Consider the following 27,098-nt stretch of genomic DNA (forward strand, 5'->3'; position numbering starts at 1 on the left):
GGTGGGGCGGCTGCGGCGGCCGGGGCCTGCGCTGGGAACTGCGGGCCGGCGGCGCCCGGAAACCTTAGGGGAGTCTTGGGCCGAGACAGTATGTGACACTGACCAGGTGGGTGCCCTCCTCCATTCTCAGCTCTTGGCTCCCGGGAGCTGTAGAGCCCAAGAGGTGGTAAGGGAGGGGCGGGAGCAGAGGAAACTAGGCCTTCACCCAGGGATCAGGCCCAGCCGGGTGCCTCGGCACAGGCTCCGGAAATAGGGGGCTGGGCAAATGGGCAGAGTTCTGGGTGTGTGGCTGAGTGCCCTGGTCAGCAAGAGGAGGAAGGTGAGAGGAATTGCTGTTGGCTGAAAACTTTGCTTCCAGGCTCAATCCCTACCTTGGAAATGGGCACCCTGTCCTTGTGTTAGCCAGACCCATAATCAGGGCTCCTGCGTCCAAGTATAGGCCCTGGGGAGAGCTAACCCCTATAATAAGGAATAACTGAGACTTGTCCCTGTTTGGAGATGTTTTGTTGTCTTCTTTATGTTAACTAGACCTGGGCCAGCCTTCATGTATTTTCCTAAATATTTGCATACCTGTGCATGTCCTTGTTCACACATCTCTCCTGTTAGCCAAGGGTATTTAACCCACAGCAAGGACTCCTGCCCTGCCCACCACCGTATTTCACATATATGGGGAGCACTTCCCAAAGCTTTATGTTAATAACAACTTTGCCTCCTTAACCTGGAGAGGTGGGAAGAGAGCCTTTTACAGTTGGGGCTTGGGGTGAGATTGCTAGTTGTGAGCATTATTTATAATTACCTTGCAGCCAGAGGGCCCTCTAGGAGAGCTAATCCAGAGGCCACTTGTTTTTCAGATCCCAACCCTATTTCCTCCCTCTTCCCTTACCAGATCTTGGATTGCCAAGGCAGACTGTGTCTACCTTTAAGTGAACCCTGGCCAGGGCTTTGTTGTCAGATTGAGGGTGAGGGCAAGTCAGACAGACAAGGGAAGAGGGTAACATTTCCTTTCTGGGTTCCTCCTTCTTTTATTCCTTGACAGCACTCCATGGTCTGTCATCCTTGATCTACTCCAGAAGCCTCCCTGCTCCTGTTCAGTTCCTAGTGTGGCCTCTTTCTCAGATCTCCTGTGTTATCTACCCTGAAGTATGAAGAAACTCTTGGCCTACGCACTAGCAGAATGAGGATCATTTGTTAATCAATCTGTGGCTCACCTGAAACTGAAGCCAAGATCACTGAGGGGACTCTTGGGTGATGAGGGAAGAAGATGGTAGTATCAATTTTAACTGAGACTGTTGTGGAGAAGAATATGGGGGAGAGAGAGAGAAGTGAGGGGTGTGTAAAGGAATCCCACTTTCCAAATGAATACAGTAGCTCTAAATATAGTCAAAAGTCTTCGAATATTACCTAGAGTGTATAACTGCCCAAAACATGGTCTGTCTGAGGATGTCTGTGGCCACATTAAACAGACTGTCTAGGATAGATAGGAACACGTCATTCATGGTCTCCAGAGGGGTCAGTCTCCGTGTGGTATAGAAAGGAACAGGGTTGCAGGGTCACAGATTGAATAGGAGCAGTGCTGCTCCAGTGTCAGTAGTGTGAACACAAGCAGGAGGCTTATGCTTCTAATGTAAAGTGTCTGTGAAATGCACAGGAGCTGGTCACTTACAGTGTCTGCAAGGAGGAACACAACAAAGACACGGACAGATCACTCACACTCACAGTAAAAGTGTTGATGACATCAGGGTCACAGATGTTCTTGTGGAGTATCTATCAATGTTTTAGTTTCCCAGCTGCTTAAACAAACATCATACAATGGGTTGGCTTAAACAACAGAATCTCTTGACTTGTGATTTTGAGGCTAGAAGAAGTCCAAAATCAAGGCATCATCAAGGCAATGCTTTCTACCCGAAGATGGTAGTGTTCTGGGGCTTCCTGTTGGAGGTCTTTGGCACTTGGCTTTTCTACATGGCAGTGCTCATGGGGATATCTTCTTCTTTCTCCTCTTGGTTCTGTTGACTTCTGATATCTTGCTCTTCCAATAACTTCTCCTCCTGTGTCTAATTCCCTTTGCCTGTAAGAACCCAAATCATGTTGGATTATAGCCCAACCTTTTTTCAGTTTGGGCAGTCTCAGCTAAGGTCTGTTAGAGAGGGTCCACCCTTACAGGATCAGGACTGAACATGTCTTTGGTCGGGGACATGGTTCATTCTCTAGCCATCAGCATTGATGTTAAGGATGTTCTTTTTTAAAACCACTGGTCTTTAAGGCAGTAGATGATGTGATATTTCAGACACTGGGGAATGGATAAGAAATGTTCATTACGGTTTTCAATGGATGATGGAGCTCTCCTAAATGAATATGACATAGGTCTTAGCAATCAGTGGTCCATAAAGCTACTCTTATTTTGTATCTTATTGTATTAGGGGAAATCATATCAAACACAGTGAATACACATTTATGTGGTGATCTTACTTTCTAAATCAAAATGAGAACCTCTCTTTTGATTCAGGGAGTATTTTCCTAATATGAGCAGTAGTATAGAATATATTGTTTAAACGTAGAAATATGGGAGTCTCCAGGGTATTTCAGTAATCTGTGGCATACATAAAAATATTTAAAACTGATACTGCTAGAAAATCCAGGAAGCATGATTCTCAAAAATACACATAGCATTTGACATCAGTTCAAAGAATAAGCAATCAGATGTGGGGTGTATTTGAAATGTTGTTTTATCCCTGGTAACTAGAAATAAATAAGAGCTACAGTACTCAGAGTTTTAAGTGAAATGAGTCTGTCACACAGTGTGTTAATGAGGTGACTTGGAGCTTTGTGTCTTAAGAAGTCACATGGGTGGGGTCATACAAATGCAAAATGTCTCTGGTATGGAGCAAAGCCAGACCATCTTTGCCTGTGCTTGGGTAAATAGTAATTATTCACAGTTGAGGACATTAGGAGGCTACAGGAACATAATAGATAATACAAAAAGCACTTAGCTGATACCTTTACATCAGTAAGACCATGTTTAAGAGCTTTCTTTGGTTTTATCATGCCGTATTGTGACAGGATTACTAAGACAGAATCAAGCATAGGAAACATGCTTTAAGTTCTCCCTTTGGGGTAAATGGTGGCTAACCCAGGATCCACCAATTTTCCAAATCAATAAAGACATACTTAGAAATAGTATCAATGTCAGTGGGTTGCAAGACACTTGCATATGTCACTAGAATGGAGCTGAAAATGTCCATATAGCCCATGGTATATAGATATAGGCTGGATATGGGAGAAACCCACATATATTTAGGGGCTAGTTGTTTTGAGAGTTGTGTCTACAAAACACATGACAGAGTATATGTAGATAGGACCTGAATAATACAGATATAGCTGAGAGGAGACTACAGGTATAGTCACACCATTCTCCTTAGATGAGTAAGGAGGAGTCAAGTTTCACAAAATATCTGTGATGAGCAAGTGTAATATTTAATGTGAAGTTTAGAGAATCAGGTCATATCAGAGTGTCACCCACAGTGTTCATTGTATTTTGTACCTTGGGCTAGATTTAGGGAGGAAATCATACACTATGGTAATTAACTAACTGGAAGAGGACATAGAAGTCCTTCTATATAGAAACACCAAATAGATATAGCTCTTTGCCCCATATAGATGGTATCTGTGCATATGGGGTAGCCAGGAACTTGTCACATACTCCATCTGCAGGGTGCCTGGAGATTTGTCTGTTTGCTTATGTCTGGCTTTACTGCATAAATACTGCGAGGGTGCCCCATTATTCTGTGCATATGTGCCCATTTGTATGTGTGATGCCTCAGCAGGGAAGCAGCCATTCTGGGCAAGTGGACTTCTACATTAAGCCTGGCTCAGACAAGAAAGATGCATATCTAGGAACAGTCATGGGTCCATAGTCCCTCCCCACCTAGGGGGCTTCTCTGGGCTGGTGATCTGCCAGCTTCCTTACAGCTGATGGTTGGTGCTTAGAAAGAAAATTAAGAGCCTTTGGTTCACTGGTATCATTTGCTTAGAAAGTGTGAACAAGTGTCTAAATTATCTAATCCTCAGGTTCCTCATCTGTAAATTGAGCAAAGGTTTCTGCATATCTCTGAAGGTCCTAGCTCATAAGTTCTATATTTCTTTACTTTCTTAATCTTTCTTTTTAAGGCAACAATAATAGTAATACCTAATAGTTATTTGTCCCTTTATAGTTAACAGTGTGATTTTCATGTTGTCTTATTTCATCTTCATTAGAACTCTGTGGGAAATAAATATTTTATCATCCAGAAGATGGGTGTTCAGATAAATAATTTCTCTAATAGTCTTAAAACTAGCAAGATACAAAAAAAAAAAAAGCAGAACTGAAATTGAACATTTATCCTTCAATTTTTTATGCAATAAATTTTTATGGTGGATCAACTAAGTTTCAGGCTCAGGGGACTGAGCAGTTAAAATGGCAGTGTGTCCTTGTGGAGCTCATGGTCTAGCCAGGAAAACACATCTTAAATACATAATTACACATGCAATGAGTTTTAGAGGAAACGTAAAGGGTTTTCTGGGGTGGGCAAAAGGGAAAAGAGGATCCTAGGCTGAGGAGCAGTACAGTTAAAGGCCCTGCAGGTGAGAGACAGCAGTGAGGTGAGCTACAAGGACAGAGAGCCATTGGAGGGGTTGCGGGGGTGGGTAAGGAGTGCTGACAAGTGATGAGGCAGCTGGAGAGGAAGAAAGGAACAAGGTTGGATATTTAATTTTTATTCCGAGGGCAGTCAGGCAATCAGAGGCTACTGAAGTTTTTTAAGCTGGAAGTAGTGCTTTTAAAGCTCACCCAGGTGCTGTGTGGATCAGGAATTGGAAGTAAAACCAGTGAAGCTGTGTGGAGGCCGGTGGACAGGCTATGCCTCTGGCTCAGCAACCTGATGAAAGAAGATGACGGCATTGACCAGGTCTGGCAGTGGAGTTAGAAAGAAGATAGACTCAAGAGATATTTAGGAAGTGGTATTAATAGGATTTGATGATTGATTAGATATGGAGAATAAGGCCAAGGAGGGAACAAGAATTTTATTCTTTAATTGGGAAATATTTATTGGGCGCCTACTATGGGCCAGATATTGTGCTGTGTGTAGACTGGAAAATGAGACAGATGTGGCTCTTGATAAAGCTTAACGTATATTGTTTAATATACACATATGATTATGTGATTACTATTGTATAAATTCTACAAAGAAGAAGTGAAGTGAATACAATTGTATTCATGCCACAAAGGGTAAGTACATTGTAACCTAGTTAGAAGATTGGAGAAAACTTAAGGGGATCAAAACCAGGAAACTGTAGCCTCACAAAAGCAAGGAACAGAGCATCTCTAGTGTTACAGTGACAAATACTGCCAAGAATCATCCCCAAAATGGTTATAGATCCTCTTTTGGATTTAATCACTGAAGATTGTAGGGGATGTTGGCAAAATGGTATTTATTGAAGCTGAGTTGAAGGTGGGTGCATTTGAGGACATGCACAACTCCGTTTTAGAAATTCAAGAGATAGAGAAAGACACGGACAGTTTCAGCAGAGAGGAGAAGATGAACAAAGAAGAGGAAGGCATAATTGTAGCAAAAGGTCCCTGAGAAGGCAGGCTGAATAAAGATGATGGTGCTTGGTAAGGAGGACTTTGACTCTAGTACTGTCTGAGGATGAAAGGTGGAAAAAGTAGAAATAGATGCAGGTAACTCTGCAGATTTTTTTGCAAGATATTGAAACAGTTCCTCTCTTAGTTTCTAATTTCTTTATGAGGTAGAGATGAAGTGTTCTTCTGGAAGTAAGAAGAAAGCTGGGAAGTCAAAGGTTTTAGAAGTATTGAGAAGAGCCCACCTGGTTGTTGGGGAGAAGGGAGGATTAAGATAATAAGGGCAATGCAGTTGTGTTGGTCTAATTGGAGTTGGTAACTATTGTATCTCTTGTGGTACTAATCTAATAAGTCTCATTCCACTTTATAATAGCTGCCTCTAAAATTGAAAACAAAATTGTTAATTAGCCATGAGAGTTTGACAGACACAATGGAAAATAAAAAGATAAGTAAAATCCTGACGCTGTATACTTTGTTTCCTGGGAGATTGGCTATAATAGCCTGACCTATTTTACTCCTGTGGCAAAAGTTTAGAAGGATGATCCCCCTCGTGACACTGTTTCCCTGAGCTGTTAGATGAGGGTGTGTCACATACAGTGTCTGGGAGTAATATGGGTCTGAGTCATTCCTCCTGTCTGTAGAGTAGACAGGGAGAAACAGAACATAACATAATACAATCTAGAGGGTAATGACCACATGGAGCCCTTGGAACTCTGTGACAACAATTTTATATTCTGACTTAATTGTTTGTGTATGTTTTGTCTCTCCCGCCAGACTGCAAGGGGGCAAAAACTGTCTGGTTATTCACTGTTGAATGGGGGCAAGGTCTTTGTGTTATTCACTACTGAATGCATGCCAACATTTGAAAGGGTCACTCATTAAATATCTATTAAATGATAAGTTTTATAAAGATTATCGCTTGGTTTGTTAAGTATGTTTTGACTTAAAGAATAACCCTTGATGAAACCAAAGAAATACCCCCAACATTGTTCTCTGTGGTCTCTCCCCCTGAAACATAGAGCCAAAAAGTTAATAGAAACCTTTGTCTTTTCTTCCTGCTTAGGATCCAACCCTGATGGAAGCTGAGGAGTCCCAACATAGACCCTCTACCCCTGCCCCTGACATAGTGGAATTAATATTGATCCCTGAAACTCTCATGAGGAGCAGCCAGAGCCCTGTCTTGAATCCCGAAGCTCAAGAGAGCCAGGACCCACCCTACAAATGGGCAGAAGGACACAGATTTTCCAAGGCCCAGCAGAGAGACTTAAGGGATGTGGGTGACTGTGCAGCTAAGAGCATGCCCTCTTTCCCCAAAGAAGACACTGAAAATGTGGAGACTAGCCAGGAAAACTTTGTGGCTGCAGTGTGTGACACTCCTGAGCTCAGGGAAACAATGCCACTAAGCCTGGCAGACAGACAAAAAAGGAAAGTGGCTTCCCCAGAGCTCTGGACTTGCCCCATTTTGGGGGAAAGCCTAGATATGGTTCCAATTTTCAGTGAACTGGGTAGCAGAATGGAGCTGGAATTTAGGCCAGAACTCATTTCTTTGGCATTGGGAACGGGACAACCAGAGAATGAAGAAACATCTTCAGACACCTCTGCTGTAACCAGATTTTGGTCTCCCTGTGAAGAAGACTCTACAGAGACCACCTGGCTCCAGGACTCAGAAAGTGAAACTGTCAGGCACAAGGAAGAGCTGGAGTCCAAGGAGATGCAGGAAAGTCTTGGACAAGAAGGGTTCATGTGTCCCCAGGGGGCTCAGAGTTTGGAGGAGCAGAGGCAACAGGAAAAGGAATTTCAGGAAGAGGAAATTCTGGGGGAGGGGAATTGTTTTGGTAGCCTTTTGGGAGAACAGGAACAGATGCTAGAGCAAATTCATTGTAAAAAGGGAGAACAGAAACAAAAACAGGAACAAGATGATGCACTTGAAAAGCATGGAGAAAGAGAGATACTTAATGGGGAATTGAGATGTCTGAATTATAGTGAGTGGGGTCAAGAGTTTAGGGAGTGGAGGGTCCAGGGTCAGGAAGTTATGCAAAATCTAGAACAGGGGGAACTGAAGAAGAGGGAATTGAGGCCAGAAGAGAGCAAGATAGATGCTCAATATGAGGAGAATCAAAGCTTAGTGCCAACACCCGAGGTGATTGAAAAGCAGGAAGATCAGGGTTTGAAGGAGACACCGATACCAGCTGAGGGGCAGGAAGAGAAAGCAGAGTCAAGTGAGGAAGAACCAGTGAATCAAGATGGGGAAAGGTGGGGGGCAGCAGAAGAGGAAAGGAGTATAGGAGAGAAGGAAGAACATGATAGTCATTTGACACGGGCTCAGATATCTCCTGGTATCTCTTCTCCCATGGACTTGTTTCCAGAGACCTCTAGTCCCATAACCAGGTTTTCTGGAACTGAGTCAGACCCAAGGGCAGGAGAACTACTTCCTATAGCTTTGTCTCCTGGACTGGAGTCAGGATGGTCCCACCAGTCCATATTTCTACCTAGCTCCTTTGAGGCTGGGGAGTCACCTGACAAAGAAATAGTTCAGAATAGTCAGCAAGAGAGATCTGAGCTGGGGAAAGGGCTAGTGTCCTGCCATGGAGCCGGGGAAGTTTCTGCTAATGCATCTGTGACTCCTCCAAGGACAGAGGATTCTGCTCCTTCTAGTCCTGCTCAAGTCTCCCCCAGTACAACTGCTCTGACACCTGCCAGCCCCCCAGTTGCCTTTCACAGGAGGAAGACCTTTCTTGCTGAATGTTTTGAAACCTCCAAAGACTCTTTCTCAATCCACAATGCATCTCTCAACGGGGCTTCTGAGACTTCCCCAGTTGTCCTCCATGGCTTTCCCTCTGCAGAGGCTGCCATGGACTCATGTGCCAACCCTGACTGGGCCAGCACTCAGAACACCCTAGCCAACTCTACAGGGGCTGTCCAACACCTCAGGAGCAACTCCTTCCCTGGTTCTCACAGGACAGAGCAGACTCCAGACCTGGCAGGAGTGGCACTTTCTTTTTCCCATTCTGAGTTGCCACAAAGACCCCCCAAACCTGCCATTTATGGCTCTGTGATCCCAAGAAGGAATAGAAGTGGTAGAGGCTGCAGCAGTGTTCCAGAATCCCATACTGTATTACCCACTTTGACACAAGACTCTCAGGAATGCACCTCAAATCCAGAGAGGCCCAGCAGTCCCCACAGCAGCCATCCTTGGGGTCCCCAACATAATTCACCCTTTGCCCAACCATCTCCTGACCATGGCTCTTTCCCATCCCTTGTCTCTGTGGATATGAAGACCGATGAGCCTCCAGCTCCTCCTCCCCTAGAGAAGAGGCACATTCACTCTGCCATAGTAGAGAGAGACAGCCATCTTCCTACAGTGGACCCCACACTGAAAAGGCATAGCCATCCTCCTTCACTGAACTTAGGTTCAAGGCTGTCTAGCCCCACTAAGGGCCCACTTCCTCAAGTTCCTGACCCCCTTGTAGCAAGGCAGCACCGACCCCTGCCCTCTACCCCAGATATGTCCCACCATACTCAGACTTCATTCTCCCCTAAGCTGAGATACAACAAGCCATTACCCCCAACTCCCAATTTGTCCCTGCCTCACCATTCTTCCATTTCTTCCTCCAGTAACCCAAGGATTTATAAACCTTTACCCCCTGTGCCCATCATGGATCCTGCAACCCAGCCACCCCCATTACCCCCAAAGTCCAGAGGGAGGAGCAGAAGCACTCAAGGGGGACTCATGAATTCAAGGGGTCAAGCCAAACCAAGGCCTATTTGTCAAGAATGGACAGTCTCCGGTTCTCCCTCTACAGGTCGTACCACCTGGCCTCCTGCCATGGGCAGATCAACAGACACTTTGGCTTCTACCAATAATAGTAAGAGTGAAATGTCTCCTGGCATGGCTTTTAGCAATATAACAGATCTTCTACTTCCCTCTTCCCCAACCAGTCCCTGGACTCTGGAGCTCCAGAGATCTACCCTTAAAGAGGAATCAAGGCTCTTAGAAGGAACTTTGAGAAGAACAGCCCCTCATGAAGAAGCCACTGACTCAAGCAGGTCAGATCTAGGCCAGTCAAAGCCATCAGAAAGGCCTAGCCATCCCCATCTGGAGAAAGCATCCAGCTGGCCCCACAGGCGGGACCCAGGGATAGTACAAGAGGGCAGCAGTGGAAAGGCTGCAGTTCCTGGTGAGGGGCCCTGCAAGAATAAGAGCTGGAACCGGCAAGGCCTACGTAGACCTTCCATCTTGCCTGAGGGCTCTTCAGGTGAGTAGAGCAAGGACCACAGTGATATGTCAGATCAAAAACACCCTCTTTTCCAACTTTTACACTTCATGGCTATCCTCGCTTTGCTATTGCCTCTACTGGCATTACCACTACCCAAAACTAACCTTAACACAGAAGCAAGCCCTTGAGCTATGAGCTTACTGTCTCACTCTAGCACCCTGTCACCCAACTATGGTTTTCTTTTCATGTATATCCCCTTTTCCCAGTTTTTTCCTGGACTTCTTCCTCACCCAGTTTTAAACACCTCATTATTCCCTCCTGGAAATAGAGGGTATCCTAGAGTTGTCCAATTCACTTTTTTTTCCCTTGGGTGCATGGTCCGGGAATCGAACCCAAGTCTCCCACATGAAAGGCAGGCATTCTAACCACTGAACTACCTGTGCACCCTTCCAATTCACATTTTAACAAGAGAGCTGGGGGCACATCTGTTACTAGTCTCTAATTCTCCCTGCTTTGGTACTCCTTTCCCTCCTGGATTCCAGATAGAGCCCTATCTTTCCCTCTGGATTCATACATATTCCACTCTTGTCCTTATCTTCTTTGGCTCTCCTTGAGTGTCCTTCTGGAATCTTAGTCACTTCACCTCTTTCTATTTCCAGATATGAGAAGTCCAACCATAGTAAGGGCCCCTGGCCCCTCAGACACCATTGTTTTTCGGTGAGTCATGCTTTGTCCTAACAGAAACAGTTGTACTCTCTTTGCCTGTGGTACTAAGTTTTTTACTAGTTGATAAGGGGTCTGGAATCCTGAGTGGCTTTGGCCCCGTCTCTTTCAGGGGTGGGAAGGGCAAGAGACTGAAGAGACTGACACCAGGATTCCATGGTAGGGAGATCTTCTTTACCCAACTGATGCTGTCAGATGAGTCAGAGGCTCCTGTCCTTCTTAGTCCCTTGGAGACTTTCACCTTATAAAAGTTTGATACAACATGCAGAAAAGCCCCAGAACTACCCAAAGTGGACTGGGCTGCAACTGTGTGCATCTCCAGGGAAGTTGGCCCTGATATCCCAGCATGTGTCTCCAGAGGTTAAAGAAAGTCTCATCTATAGTCCTGGTGGTTTTGGTATCTTATGACCAGAAGGGAGCCCAGAATGTTTCTTTACACCACAGGGAGAAAAAACCAAAGGAAGTGATGGGAGGCTTTTCAAGACGCTGCTCGAAGCTCATCAATTCCTGTGAGTACCTTGAAACAGAACTAAAGACCCTCATTTGTATTTTCCCAAGAGCCAAGTGGCTGTTGGCAGTGGAATGGTGATATTTGCAGGGAGTGAGTATTGTCCCGAAAATCAGAAGCAATTTAGTGTCTCCTGTTTCTTTTTGTGTCTCCACTTACCTTCACTTTCCCCTGATTCTCTCCCTCCTTGATGCTTCTTCACCTCTATAGCCCAGCTGCTTTACCAGGAGTACAGTGATGTGGTCCTGAACAAGGAGATTCAGAACCAGCAGTTGCTGGACAACCTGGCAGAGGCTCCTGGGCCAGTCTCTTCCTTGCAGCCCCGAAAGGCCCTTGTCTCCTCAGAGTCTTACCTGCAACGCCTCTCCATGGCCTCCAGTGGCTCCCTCTGGCAGGAAATTCCTGTGGTGCGCAATAGCACTGTGCTGCTCTCCATGACTCATGAAGACCAAAAACTGCAGGAGGTACTCAGGAGGGCAGGGTGGGTAGTTGGATGGGGATCCTGATGGCAAAGAGCCTCAGCTGTTGACATCCTGATCTACAATTCACCAGCACCACCAAAAACAGGCTGTCCCTACCACACACACATGCTTAGTTGGAATATTGGTCATTTCCACTCTGAAGAGTTTGAATTGTTTTCTGGATGTTACCACTATCTCTGTTCATGCCAGTGATCATTTACTCCTACTAGTATTTATTGGCTTGGGCTCCTCCAAAGTGACTGTGCCTCTGAATTTCCTTGATAGGCATGTAGAGTTAACCCATCACTGCTGCTTGCAACAAAGACTGCAATTTCCCTCTTCAACCAAGGCTCAGTATAAAGTTTTCTTCTTCTATCAAGACATATGCAGAGACTTTTCTTGGTTGGGTTGCTTGAAGACTGACCCTTGCAACTTCCTATGGTCCGTCCATTGGTATTATAGAGCCCTTAGAATGGCCATCAGTGCCTGCATCATAATCACTCAACAAATGTTTATGATTTTCATTTGAGGTCAAGCAGTCCTGGGTTTGCATCCTGGCTTTACCATTCGCTAGGCATGTACCCTTGGACAAGTTTCATAGTTTCACTAAATCTGTTTCCTCATCTACAAAATGTGCATAATAATGCCTACTATACAAGGCTGCTGTGTGATTAAATGAAATAATACATATCTAGCTCTTAGTATACAGTTCGATAATAAGTAGATAATAAGTAGAGAATTACTCTTCTGCCCCACATTTACAGACCAAACAATGGAGAGATGCAAGAACCTTAGCTGTCTTTTACCAACTCCAGCATGCTGAGAAGTCCACTAGGACTGCTATGCTACCCTGACCCAAGTTTCTGAAAAGGGAATACTCCATACCTCTACCTACCTCTTACACACACATATTATTTTCTTAAAGTAATATTTCTGGGGTCCACAAAATGCTCTCACAGACTCCTTTTCTTTGATTGTTACAGTATCTTTGTGAGCTAAGGGTCACAGTACCAACTTAAAAAGATGAGAAAACTTGAGACTCAGAGAGTTTAAACAAGCCACTTAAAGACAGTGAATGTTAAGAGTGAGGATACAAATGAATCTTTGGTGTCCCAGCTCATTAATGGTGCCCATGATATCAGTTATACAAGTCTCACCATGTTGTATGTCGTCTTTCTCTTTTCAACCCATACAGCTCTTTTTTTCATTTATTTTCTTTTTATTATGAAAAATTTCAAACATAAATGTAAGTAGATAGAATAGTATAATAAACCCTTTTGTGTACTGTAGTCAACAGACTCTAGTGGGGAGTTCTCCCTGCCAACCCTCATGATTGCAACTTCCTGGTGTTCACAAGCTTGTATGATCCCCTCTTAAGTATATGGGGAATCCGTGATTTGCTTTTAACCAACAGAATATGGCAAATTTAATGTCACCTCTGTATGATTACTTTATGTTACAAAGAATTCCATCTTACTAGCAGACTAGCTGTAGAGTCTCGTTGCTTGCTTGATGTTGAGAAAACCCATGTGACAAGCAAATGCAGGAAATGCACACAACCTCTGGGAACAGTAGGTGGCCTCTTAAAGTTGAGGGTAGTCTCCAGTCAGCAAGAAGTTGAGACCCTCAGTCCAACAGCTGCCAGTGACTTCAGTGACCTTGGAGGCTGATTCTTCTCCAGCTGAGCCTTCTTTGAGAGCAAAGCCTAGCTATCTGATCCATAGAAACTACAAGATAATAAATGTGTGTTGTTTTAAGTTGAAAGTTAATAATTTAATTGGCAGCAATAGATAACTAATACATACGCATTACCCAACGTTAACAGTTTTCAACAGTTTGCCAATATTGTTTCATCTATATGCCCATGTTTTTGGAGTGGGTCAAATGTATATTAAAGTACATTTCAGATTTTATGTCATTTTACTTGCAAATACTTTATTTTTCCAACAGATAAGGACTTTTTAAAAAGCATAACCATGATGCAAAAATACTGTCTTCCAAGAGAACAAGAGTATGGATTTTTTTTAAAAGCCATTAAGTCAGTGAGGTCTGGTATAGTATACTGGATACCCAACAAATAGAACAAGAATAATATCTTGTTGATCTTTTTGGTTAAAGAAAGATAAGAAAAGTATATGAGCATTTTCACCTGAGTGTATGAGTCTTGACGGTTGATTTTTTTGCAAAAGTAATTTTGTTGAGATATGTTCATACACCATTCAACCCATCCAAAGTATAGACTCAATGGTTCACAGTATCATCACATGGTTCATCACCATGATCAATCTTCAAACATTTGCATTATCCAGAAAAAGAAAGAGAACCCCAAACATCCCATACCCCTTCTCCTTCCCATTGACCCCTAGTATTACATTCTACGTAGTTTAAGGACATACAATAAAGGTAAGCTAACTAAGACAGTGAAGTATTGTCAGATATAGATATATGGATCAGTGGAACAGAGCAAAACATCCAGAAGTAAATCCATACAGATATGGATAACTGACTTTTTTTTTGCTATTATAGCTAGACAGTCATTATACAAGATCAGTGCTACTGGATACAACTCAGTAATCTCCAGTATTTCCTTCTAGCTACTCTAACACACTAGAAACTAAAAAGAAGTATCTAAATTGTGAGTCAATAGTCATAATCATTTGTTAAATCTGAATTCTCCATTACACCTCCTCCTTCTCATTTAATCACTCTTTAAATCTTTGAGGGATATCTGGGCAATGACCATTTTAACTTCTTCATGCTGGAAAGGTGTGTTGACTTTATGGGGTAGAGGTGGTAAACTGGTTGATGTTCTTGGAGTGCCTGGAACCTCTGCATTTCAGGGCTTATCTGACATAGGATTAATCTGGAGGCCTTAAATTTCTGAAAAAATGAACTTACTAAGGAAAACATTTAGAGTCTTATATTGAGCACAGGGTATTCTTTAGGATTTTCAGTAATACTGTTGGTAGGGACTTGTAATACTGTGGAAATCGCAATATCTGCCTGAAGCTTGCGTAAGAGTAACCTCCAGAGTTACCTCTTAACTCAATTTGAAATCTCTTAGCCACTGAAACTTTATTTCTACTTATTTCTCCACTTTTGGTCAATAAAGGACTCTCAATTCCATGATTCCAGGGCTAGACTCATCCCTAGAAGTATGTTCATGATGCCAGGGAGACTTACACCCCTGACAGTCATGTCCAAGATCATGGATAGGGTAGTGATTTTTATTTGCAGAGTTGGCTTAGAGAGAGGGGCCACATTTGAGCAACAAAAGATATTCTCTGGGGGTGACTATCAGACATGATTATAAATAGGCTTAGCTTTACCATTGCAGAGATAAGCTTCATAAGGACAAGACAGAAGATTGAAGACTTGGCTTATTAAGTAGGAGTGCCTGACACTTGAGAGAATATCAGGAATTCCTCAGGTGGAAAAGATTAATAGTTCTACATTTTACCCCAGTCCCTCAAGGGGACTTTTTAAAAAATTTTTTATTTTCTGCCCAAAATACTCTGTAATGTATTAGGGTAAGACCTTAACCTGTACAGAAATGACAAGTCTCATTCCTTATTCTAGAATCTATGTAATTAGGTTGTTTAGATAAACTTACCAAACAGGTTAAATTAGATAGTGTGCTACAGAAAATTTAAATTTTCTACAAAATAAACATGTCTTGCTTTGTTGTCAAATAGAAGTTGAAATTTTAAAATATAGACAGTATCATTATTTACCCTGTATTCTGATTTTCCTTAGCACTAACCAGATCCATTTCATTAATATCTCTAATTGAAGTCTGAGCTCTTTTTCAACTTCATTAACAGTTGCTGTGTAGAATGATGCTGACTTTAAGAGCTGCAAAACTCTAACTCTGATCCTCAGGTGTCACACAGATACCCAAAGTTCCAAATATCAGGAAATAGAAAGTGGACAGAGATTGGACAATCCATGATTAAGGAGTACAGATTGTTCAATAAGGCTCATTGTAGAGGTTCCTAGATTATAAGCTCTTTCAGCATTCACATCTGCTCCTGAGTTTTAATTGTTATTACTAAATTCTGAGATGCTGTGCCCTTTGTGTATAACCTTGTAGATAGATAGCCTATGCTTTTGAATTTAATTCCCAAGTTTGCTCATTATAGTTAGTTAATATCAGTGAGACCGTACAATATTTGTCGTTTTGTTTCTGGCTTATTTCACTCAACATAATGTTCTAAAAGATCATTCACCTAGTTGCATGCCACACAACTTCATACCTTCCTGCAGCTGCTTAATATTCTGTCATATGTATACACAACAGTTCCCATGCATCTATCTCAAAGCATTTGTCATTTTCTTAGGTGAGGATCATGACCATCCCCACTTGAGGAGTACAGAGCCATGAGCCATTGTGCTTCCCTGCTGGAATCTACAAACAAGTTCTTAAGTGCTGGGCTTTTTCTATCAAACCACAACTATACTCTCATTCTCAAATATCCTGCTTCCTTCTATTTTTCCTCGAACTCCAATCAAACTCACTGCCTTCTCCTAAATCTGTGCCTCTTTAAAGTCCTCTAGTTCAGTAAATGACTCCATTATTCACCCAGTTATCCAACTCAAAATCAAAGCATTAGCTTTGACTCTTCTTCTTTCAGCCATTTCTAGCTAATAATCTAGTCCTTCCAAATTTACCTCCTAAATATGAAATTGGGGTATCTTTCTCCATCCCCATGGCTGTTTAAGTCTTCATCTCTTATTTAAAATTACTAAAACAATTTCCTAACTATGCTCTCTTGTCCTCTCTTATCTTTTCTCCACACTGCACTCGGAAATATCTTTACAAAAAAGCAAATCTGATCAAGTTGTTTCTCTTGGAGTCCTTTTTGTTTCCCCATTGCTTCAAGATAAGTCCACATGACCGTAGGTGGTTTACATAATCTTCCAGGCTTCATTTCTCATTGCCCCTCAGCTTTGTCTCTTGCCACGTCTTCAAAACATGCTGAATTTATTTAAGTTTCTTGAAAGCTTCTCCTTCTCTTTTATCTCTGCAAGCTTGCACATATTCTTTCCACCTCCCCTCTAGATTAGGTGAGCTGTAAAAGGTTCTGCTCTGTTCACTGCTCCAGGCTTAGAACATTGCAGTTTCTGGCACATCAGAGAAGCAAAAAAAGTTCTAAATTAATTGTCCTCCTCCTCAACCTCCTAGGCTAAATTTGAGCTGATTGTGTCAGAGGCCTCATACCTGCGCAGTCTACACATAGCTGTGGATCATTTCCAACTTTCAGCCCAGCTCCGGTCCACCCTTTCCAACCAGGAACACCAATGGCTCTTCTCCCGTTTACAGGACGTGTGCAACGTCAGTACCACGTGAGACATTCCCCTTCTCCCTAATGCTACTCATGCCTCACCAGGGTTGGTCTGTAAACTTCCAGATGTTTTTTTCCTTTTAGGAACCCTCTCAACTGCCACAGTCACAGGAAGAGATTGAGCTTCAACTTCCCCCATGAAATTTAATGTCCCTACAGATAGAAAGAGCAGAAAAGAGGAGAGAGTGTGTGGATGGATAGCTCAATTAATGGTATAAATTAAGGAGAAATGCTTCCTGGGTTAAGGTTTTGGTTGTACTGTGGGCATCCACTGCATTGTTGAGTGAAGCCTGAGAAGCATCTTAAGATCAGGAAAACATATCAGGAACAAAAGAATAATAAGAAATGAAATCTTAGATCCAGAGAGTTATATCCAGGGCAGACTGGGGGCAGCCTTGGAGAGGATTCTAGAGCATAGTAAGAGGCACTGAACTAAGGACAGTTAATAGATCTAATTAACTAAAGGAGAAAAGTCACAAGCTCAGGTTATAGCAGAGGTCTGCTGACAGCTCAGTTGTGATGTACAAGTCTCATGAGACTTGTTTGGATACTATACAGGTTCCTTTCTGACCTGGAAGAAAACTTTGAGAAGGACATCTTCACCTTCCAAGTGTGCAATGTAGTGCTGAACCATGCCCCCAACTTCCGCCGGGTCTACCTGCCTTATGTCACCAACCAGACCTACCAGGAACGCACCTTTCAAAGCCTACTGTGAGACCTAATCCCTGTCCATCTCCCACATGGACCCTTGATGCCCTCCCAACACACCCCCTAACCCCAGCACAGATTGTTACCCCAAGAGCATACTTTCTAGTGCTCACTCTGTGATCTTAAGCCCTAACCCACCCTCTGAGATCCTCTGAATGATCACATCTGGGACTCCTGTAAATCTGCTTCTACCATTCTTCCCAAACCCACAGATGTTCCACTGAGCCTCCACTCCCCAGGCTGTCATTGTGTACACTATTAGTTCCCACATCCCTCCTCACCTGAGGCTTGGTGCTCATGCAGGAATAGCAACAGCAATTTCCGAGAAGCCCTGGAGAAGCTGGAGAGTGACCCTATCTGCCAACGCCTCTCACTCAAATCCTTTCTGATTCTGCCCTTCCAACGTATCACTCGCCTCAAACTGCTGCTCCAGGTATGTCAGCTCTTACCTCTGAACCTTCCATACTCATCCAAAGCAAAGGACTGTTATTCTTCTGCCACTCTTCCATGTCCTTTGGCTGATAAGGGCACTCTCTCCACTGCCTACACCCTTCTTTCTCAGATATATTTATTTGCTGTTAAAATTTTGTCCCTGGACCTCTCTGTTAACCCATTTCTAGTCATATCTTTCTGTTTTCCCATTTCTCATGCCATATGCCTACCTTTGTTCTATAGAACATTCTAAAGAGAACACAGCCTGGCTCTTCTGAAGAAGCAGAGGCCACGAAGGCACACCATGCCCTGGACGAGGTAGGCAGCCACCACCCCAGTTCTGACTCCCCCAGATTGTTTTCCACAGAAAGCTTTTCCACTGCCCAGACCCATGACTCCAAAGAGTACAGGAAGAGGATTCTTGAGATATCATAGAGCTCAGTCATGTCCCTGCATCTACCAACTTGAATTCATAAACAACCCAAAGCCACCTTTCCCACATTGAGGACAGACCACATCAATTCTACTATGCACTAACTATTATAACTTGTTCCTCCCCACTCTGCCCCTGATTAAATCTTGTTTTCATTCAGCCTAGGAATGTTCTATCAGGTCGTTCAAAATATATCAGAGTCCTAGAACTTGAACTTGATGCTACTTTCCCTCATTTCCAGTGTGGTAGAAAAAAATTGAGGATGTCGTAACTGTTTCCAGAACTCAGTATAGAAACTTTTTTGCAGGGGACTCAAAAATAAAGCCTCTAACAGTGCTCCTCCTCTTTCTTCACCCTACCTAACACTCAGCTGATCCGAGATTGCAATAATAATGTCCAGAGAATGCGACGGACTGAGGAACTGATCTACCTGAGCCAGAAGATTGAGTTTGAGTGCAAAGTGAGTTAATCCCCTGCTTCCCCACCCTGTCCATGAATCTCTTTGACATGTTCCACAGGTTTTCCTCCATCATTGAACCCTTCAACTCACACTTTCCCAAGGCTCAAACTTCAATTCTGCCCCCATTCTCTTCCATCCTATACAGAAATGTCTACTTCAGTCTCCAAGATGCAATGTTAAATGAAAAAACTAAGGGGCAGAACTGTGTGTATATATAACCTTTATTGTGAAAGTGTGAGGATACAAATATATTCTCATATAATGACCTCAAATATATATATATATAATATATATATATATATAATATTTGATTCTATGCATCAAGAATCTCTGGAAGGATACATGAGAAGAAAAGAATAGTGGTTACCCAGGAAGACTGGGGTATATTGGGAATTGGGCAGATGAGGAAGGGATTAGGGAGAACTTTTCAGTGTATACCTTTTGAAAACTGTATTTTTGGCTTTTGAACCATTCAAATTATTTTCAAATTTTTTTCTCTATCTAGTCTAATCAAAGCAACATAAAATTGAATCCAAATATAGGGCCAAACTCTCCTATTCAAAAAACAAATGTAGAACAAATACTTCACATTCTAATTCTAACCTAGGACAAGTACATCCTTACCTCCCCAGAGAGTAAAAGTCTCTTATTCACACAACAATCATATTCTAATACCCTCATCTTTACCAAACTCCAGCTCCAAACAAGTCCTACCTAGCTCCTCTTATTCTTATCCTGACATCTGATTCTGACTGCCCTTCTCATGTCTTCTGGCTATAATCAGAGAACAGATGGCAAAACTGCCTCTACTCTTTTAATTTCTAAGACACATGTCATACTGTTGTCTCCCTTATCTCATCACATGCCCTAATTGGGCTTTTCCATCTTCTTTGTAAGTTCAGGCTTCTAGAGCTGAACTGTCTCACATGACCATTATCCTAGGTTAGATTACTGGAATCTTCCATTTGCCAAAGCATAAGACATGGGAACCACACAACAGTGGACAGTGATAGAGGGCTCAGAGTTAAATTGAGTATAAATAGACAGGTTATAAACAAGAGTTCAGTTGTGGAACAGATGATTTTCAGTGGTGGAATTTATCAGAAAGAAGATAGGACTGAAAAGAAACCTCATGTTCATGATGTCTGTGATATTGCTTTCTCTCTCTTTCCCTACCCTACAGATATTCCCACTAATTTCACAGTCACGCTGGCTGGTAAAGAGTGGTGAACTGACAGCTCTGGAGCTCAGCTCTTCCCCAAACCTGCGGAGGAAATTGAACACTCGTCCAATCCACCTACACCTCTTTAATGATCGTCTGTTGCTATCCCGGCCCCGAGAGTCAGTGACTGGGATGGGAGGGCAGAGTACAGGAGGGGAATGGGATGGGGTAAGAGGGAAGAACTGAAAGGGACAGAGAGGATCATATTCCTAGAGGAAACCCTTCTCAGTGGCTCAGCCTGTGGTGTCCAGATCATGGCCTAGAGAAGAGAAAGCCCAAAGCAAGAAAGGCCTCCCACCAAATTATGTCTTAGGATCACATGGCAGAACCTGCACTAACTTACAAATGCAAAGCAAAATGTAGCAAAGTAGCACAGCAGGTTCTCAAATGGATTTATACATGGCTTCTTTGAACTGGAGTCAGTTTACATTCAGCAATGCTTTGGTAATTTGAGATCTTAACTCTGATTCTAAGGGACTTGGAAAATTTATATTAGTTCTGTCTCTTCAATTCTTTAAAGTGGTAAAGTATTCATTGGACTGTAGGTATGATTTGCCAAACTGGTAGCAAAATCTGCAGGGACCCTGGAGCTACCATCTTGGGGTCAAGTTAGGAATCATGTGTGGTTTATATGGGAATTTGCAGGCTATAGATGCTAAGGACAGGGATATTTGGAATCCAAGGATATGAAGGTGTTGGAAAAATGAAAACACAGAATCAGGTTGATAGTCTTTTATTTTTGCAGGGGTAACCGATTTCTAGTATTTGACCATGCTCCCTTCTCCTCCATCCGAGGGGAAAAGTGTGAAATGAAGCTACATGGACCTCACAAAAACCTCTTCCGCCTCTTCCTACGGCATAACACACAGGGCACCCAGGCTGAGTTCCTCTTCCGCACTGAGACTCAGTGAGTTGGGGCTGAACAGAGGAGTTGGTGTGTATGTGAGGAGTGGGGGGTGATGGAATTAGGCTGGGAAGAAACTGTGGGATCAAGGCAAAAAGTTTATCCAGAAAATAGCCATGGTACTATTTAGCCCATTCTAGACTGGGGAGCATTCATAGAGAATCCCAGATCCAATCTCCTAGAGCTAATAGATAACTTGAAATGGATTGTGATTGGGGGAGGGTTTAAAGTAGCCACCAAGAAGGCTTGGAATCTGTTTTAAACCCCTTACTCAAGAAAGACAATGTCTGTGAGATGCCAGAAAGGAGATGGAAGTTATAGGGAGTAAGCAAAAAATTGGAATACTGGTATCCACGAGTGAATGCCCACACATTCAAGCCAGAAACCCTCAGTGCTGAAGGCTGGTGGGTGCATGTGTGACTAAGACATGCACTGGGTGCTTTTCATCTTCCTTGCTTCCACCTTCCAAATCAGTCCTACAGAAGTCCACAGTGTTGAGAACTTTGACTCACTGTATCTTTTAAGCAACAATAAAAATAGTAAATAGAAACAATATACTTTGTTTAGAGCATGAATAATACTGATAAAATCTGGTACCTAGTGTCTACAATAATGAACATCTAAAAGACTCTCAGTATTATAACTGTTAATACACAAATAAGAAGAATCTCTCCTTAAAACAATTTGTCATATGTTTAAAGGTCTGATGATCCTCATTTGTGTACCCTTTTCAATTCTGTCATTCAAAAGATGCCTTAGGATGGAATCAATAATGCCTTTCTTCAGTTATGAAATAGAAGGGCTTATAGAGGTGTTTGTCTGCAAAATATCACAGAACTCAAGTAATGAGAAGCACATCATGCCCCCCTTTATTTAATGCTTTGGGCAGTATCTTCCTGGAACATTAATAGTGTCAGTTCTCAACTACCAGGCCTGTTGGGCAGCAGAGGCTAAAATAATGCAAAAACCTTCAGAAAATTACAAAATTAGGCTTGGATTGCATTATGGGACCTAAAGGATTAAGAGATACAGCTCCCTGATCTAATTATGATTGCAGACTAATTTTCCTTTTAGATATTTGATTGAAGGTGGGCAGGGGAGTGTCAATCAAGAATTATGCAAAGCAATAAAGGGAATCTAAACCGAGATGAACATTTGGCTTGGTACAATTCCCAAAATGGGAAATCTAGATGTGTATAATTGACAGTTGACTTTATGCCCCCATGTAAAAGACAGTATGAGGAGTCATCAGAAGGATAAGCCTGGAAAGAAAAGGGGGAAAATAAAGAATAAGACACATTAATATAGAGTGCAAGATCTTGTCATCTTTTCAGTCAGGCAGATTCCACTGACTTTTTGTCCTAGAAGTCATTAAACCATTTTGAGTTAGATAGTTACTTTCCACAATCATTTCCCCTCCTATCAGCAGCTCTAGTCCTTCAACCCCACTGTTGCACTTGAAGATATGACCTTGCTTTGTTTTCTCAGAAGTGAAAAGCTTCGATGGATCTCAGCTTTGGCAATGCCGAGAGAAGAGTTGGACCTGATGGAGTGTTATGGTAAGAGAAGGTCTAAGTGGGAAAGAAAAATGGCAGGATCAGAGATCTCCTTTGGATACAGGTATTTAGAAGCTGAGTAGTAGCTCTGGTAGGCAGCCATTTCTTTTTTCCAGAAATTCAGTTTGGAAGATGGGCCATTAGTACATCAGACTTGAGACTCATGTGCTTCAAGTCCCATCACCGTGGCAACACTCCCATACATTCCTTGCCTCAGACAATAGTTTTAAATTATTTGTCCCCTTAATTCTATCCTGCTATTTGTTTGCATAGATTTTATTTGCTTTGAGGTCTTATAGATGTGGAAAAGCAGGGGTGGAAATTAGGGCTGCAGTGGACCAAGAAGATAGCAACACAATAGATTTGTCTTGTCCACATCCCCATCCTGTACATAAGCTTACACTATGCCCATTCCCCTGAGCTTCTTTTTACTCATGGCAGCCATAGGCATACACACATGACTTCTTCCAACTCCCATCTCAGCTCCACAACTGTCCTCCAGCAAGGATTCCCTACTTTGTATCTAGAGAGAAAATGAACTCAAAGGAACCTCTGGGGATTTAGTTACCCAACAAAACTCAGACTAATCTAGGAACCTTGGAAAAGGAAGCAGTAGAAACAGGCTCTAATCAGTGTTAACTAACTTACTCTGTGAACTATCCATTGAGTAAAGTTCCCCTGTGGTTAAAAAGGGCAAGATAACCCTCCTTCCTATTACCCTGTGAATGGCAAGTGGCATGAGGTTTAAAAAACAGAAGTGCTGATAATAATGCAATGTTCTGTTTGTTTTCTGGGAGAACCAGTGCAGTGTGGTAAAGTAGAAAGAGCAATAAACCCTTATAAGATTGAATGCTTATAGGTGAGGTGTTCTCTGAAGCTTGTTAATTTGAGCTTCAAAAACTATGGCATTTTCCCTAGCTCATGAAAATATAGAAATGTAGAAAATCCATAATTCCCTAAGGAATCATCTTGCTCAATCCAGTTATTTACAGATGAGGAAACTAAAGCTAAAGGAGATTAAGTTCTTTGTTTAAATCATACCTGGAGCCCATGGCTGGTTAAATCTCTTCTGATCCCACATCTGCTACTAGGAAGGAAATAAAGAATTAATCATAGCCTCATATTTTACAGTCTAGTTAAAGGGGCAAAACACATACTTGAAACAATTAGATAAGGGCTAAATTGTATCATATAAACAATCAATTCAGAATTCATTGAGGGTTAAAGTGTCAGAGAATTCTTCAAAGGGAAGACGAGTCTAGATGAATCTCAAGTATTTGTAATAATGGATTACTAAAGGTGGTCACAACATATTTCCCAATTTTTCTTCCCTGGGAAAGTAGAAATTTTATCCTTTTCCATTCTAGTATCTGTATTTCCTTATCAACTATTTTGGTCCTTGGTAGAAAATGAAAACTTTCTGATTGCTTTTTTTTTCTTCTGTCCATAACTTTAAATAGCCCAAACTTATCTTCACCCCAAATTCTCCCAACCTCCCTCTTCAATTCCTCCTCCAAGTTGCTGTCACTTGATTCTTACAACCTCTTTTCACATTCTTGTCTTCCAAAGACTCCCCACAAGTACAGTGCCTTCGAGCCTACAAACCACGAGAGAATGATGAGTTGGCACTAGAGAAAGCTGACGTGGTGATGGTGACACAGCAAAGCAGTGATGGTAAGAGGGAAAATCCATAAGGAGTAAACCAGGCATCAGAAGTTTATGCACTATAGGTATAGAAGTCTCAGGAACAGGCAACTGTAGACTTTGCCAGTCCCAAAGTGGCCATGTTTATTGGACTGGGCAAGGAAGCTGGACATAGCATGCTGGGGATTCTCCATTACATGCAACCTTAGGATTCAGAAAAGTTTTCAGGAATAAGGTCAAAGGAAAGCTATCATAAGTCTTCCCCAGATAATTCTCCCCACTTACCTTATTTCCACAGGCTGGCTAGAAGGCGTGAGACTCTCTGATGGAGAACGAGGTTGGTTCCCTTTGCAACAAGTGGAATTCATTTCCAACCCAGAGGTTTGGGTACGGAACTTGAAGGAAGCACAGCGAGTCAAGACTGCCAAACTACAGCTTGTGGAACATCAGACCTAACTGTTCTCTGGGGGGTATCCTCATGAGGTTAAGGACAGGATGTTCCTGTAGAGAAAGCTGGCCCCAGCACCCTACAACAGAGGGCTTCTGGGCCCAAGAACTAAGCCTTCTGAAAGCCCAAGAATGAAATCCAGCTAGTCCAGTTGTTAGGCCCAAGCCTCCTTTTGTGTGCTTTTTGTTTGGTTGGGGTATTTTGAGGGACTTTACAGTGGACTCTGGAAACTTTTTCTCACAAGAAAGGGGACCGGTAGGGCTTGAGCCAAGAAACATTAACTTGTGCTGTCGTATAGTGTTTTAAACATTCTCTGCTTCCACAATGCAGATTCGGAGCTGGCCAGAGTTTCAGACATGGCCATATGTTAAGTAGAATCTGACCTCAGTCCACTGGAGGGGATGTTAAAGGGGACTAGCACATTCAAATGGAAAGGTCAACCTGGTGACCTATAAGTTAACTTCCAACACTAGAGATTCTCCGTAATTATTGGTGTGAGGTCAGTACATGTATCTCTGGGGATCTATGACTATGGGGGCAATGTGAGGGTAATGCTCTCACTCTAATAAACTTGGCACTTCTCTGAGTCTTTTCTTCTTAGACTCCTCAATACTGAACAAGGTTCAGAGCATGAAATTGCATGAGGATTCTAACCTATTCGATCTAGGTGTTGTGAAGGTCCAAGATAATGCAAGATTATGGTGGCTGCTGATTCCCGCTTTGTGAGCACCTAAGAGTTTGGGCAATTCTGCTTGTTATGCACCCTCAGAGGTTGTAGGTCTTTTTATCTTTGGGTCAGCACTTTCAGAAGGAATTGATGAGGTGATGGGAATCATATTCAAACCTTAATTGTACCCCTAAGTTACAGGTGTAGGCTGTTTGGGTTGATTTGGTAAATCTTACTCAGACCATTCATGATTTTATTTTCTGATTTGGATTATTGTAAATAACCCCAGCTGTTTCATCTTGTGTGTGAAAGACAGCATGGTGTAATGGAAGGAGTCGTAGAATCCGAGTCAAGAGACCTAAGCTCCAGTTAATGTTCTGCCAAGATTCAGTTTGTCCATGTCTCAATTTCTTTGAATGTAAAATGATGGGATCAAACTGAGCAACCTCCAAATTCCTACCCATCTCTACAAATATATTATTCTCTATCTCCTTTCAGATTATCTTTCTTAGTTGAAGAATATCACTTAAAAATTTTTTTTTCATTAGAATCCTTATATAAAAATAATAGTCATCTTTTAAGCTGGATTGTTCTAGTCTTTCCCTGGACATTCACCTGCTCTGTTTTATCTTTATGAGGGCTCAAGAGTAGAACTGCCTTACAGCTTTGTACAAAGGTAAGAATAGTATTATAAACTTTGTGTTATTCCCAATTCATGATAATGTGCCATGGTAATGTCACCTTTGATAATACATTCTTTCAATCCATTCTAACATGTAAATTAGCTTGCTTAATTTTTTTTAAAGCTGTCGCTATGGTAATTAAGATGGAGCTAATATTCTTTTATTCTAAGCAGATTGACATTACTAAAATTTCTAAGTGTAAAAATTTCCTAAAATAGGAATGGCTTTAGAGAAGTTCAGTTGAGGTTATTCACTCTTCATAAAGCCAGTTTTTGGTTATTAGTATATAAATGATATATTCTTGTGTATATCCATATGCTTATTCATATAAAAACTAATAACTGGTTCTTGTTAATAGCAATAACAATAATTATAATCCAAAATATATGTTCAAACCAGTGTTTCAATATTAGCCATATTGTGCCATTACAGCCATACCCAACCTTATATTTTCTAGGCAGATTCTCCATTATTTTCCCATAGAGGTGAAATAGCAATTTCAGAGTGATTTCTATGCAAATAATTTTTTAAGTTCACTGACTGTTTCTTTGCTTGAAGTTGCTAGGGCCTTCTGGTTATCTTTAAAGCTAAGCTTTGTAAGACTTCTAACCTAAAGCTGTTTTTAGACATTTAATACACATTCATTCATTTGGGTTATTCTCTCTTAATCTGGGAAACAAAAACATTTAACTTCTACCTGTTTTAGATCCTTGGTTAAAAAAAAAGAAAGAAAAATTGAGACATGGCCAATTTCTTCTAAGTTGAATTACTGAATTTCCTATACTTTGATTTTAGGAAAATTGAATACAGGTCCACTCATTGTCCTTTCCTTCTTCAGGTTTCCAGAATTTAACTTAACTTGATCCTTTTTCCTAACTGGCATCGTCGGTTTAGAAACACAGGGGTTTTTAATGTGATAATCATTATACAACCCCTTTGGATAGAATTGCATTTGAGGCATATCTGAATAATTAGTATTTTGTTGGCCTTTTTTGAGTAAAACCTCGCTTAAGGTTAGTGTCTTCAGGAGGCAATTATCAATGGTGCTTTTTATAGATCCTTTTCTGAAC

General features: G+C 42.0%; 1 protein-coding gene across 2 annotated transcripts; it reads left to right on the plus strand.

Annotated features, from left to right (window-relative positions):
- On the plus strand, positions 1–26,217 carry ARHGEF5 (Rho guanine nucleotide exchange factor 5). Of its 2 annotated transcripts, XM_077148587.1 has the most exons (15): positions 1–106; positions 6,681–9,873; positions 10,494–10,551; positions 11,002–11,066; positions 11,276–11,529; positions 16,712–16,872; positions 17,430–17,582; positions 17,883–18,012; positions 18,255–18,329; positions 18,815–18,904; positions 20,088–20,245; positions 20,872–21,033; positions 22,519–22,589; positions 24,156–24,260; positions 24,529–26,217. In XM_077148587.1, exons 2-15 carry the CDS (start codon positions 6,693–6,695, stop codon positions 24,684–24,686), a joined length of 4,821 nt encoding a protein of 1,606 aa, XP_077004702.1. In that variant the 5' UTR covers positions 1–106; positions 6,681–6,692; the 3' UTR covers positions 24,687–26,217. The 2 variants fall into 2 exon arrangements, with proteins under 2 accessions (XP_077004702.1, XP_077004712.1); XM_077148597.1 differs by lacking the exons at positions 17,883–18,012; positions 18,255–18,329; positions 18,815–18,904; ... (3 more) ...; positions 24,156–24,260; positions 24,529–26,217 and having other exon boundaries at positions 16,712–16,861; positions 17,430–17,564.
- The last annotated feature ends 881 nt before the right edge of the window (positions 26,218–27,098 follow it).

The sequence above is a fragment of the Tamandua tetradactyla genome, chromosome 1 (assembly GCF_023851605.1).
Source record: "Tamandua tetradactyla isolate mTamTet1 chromosome 1, mTamTet1.pri, whole genome shotgun sequence".
In the NCBI taxonomy this organism is placed as follows: domain Eukaryota; kingdom Metazoa; phylum Chordata; class Mammalia; order Pilosa; family Myrmecophagidae; genus Tamandua; species Tamandua tetradactyla.

What these genes read in the sequence shown, in the direction of transcription:
- ARHGEF5 (XM_077148587.1), top strand. Translation starts at nt 6,693, where the DNA reads ATGGAAGCTGAGGAGTCCCAACATAGACCCTCTACCCCTGCCCCTGAC. An exon ending in TCAGACACCATTGTTTTTCG is followed by an intron (nt 10,552 to 11,001) that starts GTGAGTCATGCT and finishes TTTACACCACAG; the next exon opens with GGAGAAAAAACCAAAGGAAG. An exon ending in GGACCTGATGGAGTGTTATG is followed by an intron (nt 22,590 to 24,155) that starts GTAAGAGAAGGT and finishes TGTCTTCCAAAG; the next exon opens with ACTCCCCACAAGTACAGTGC.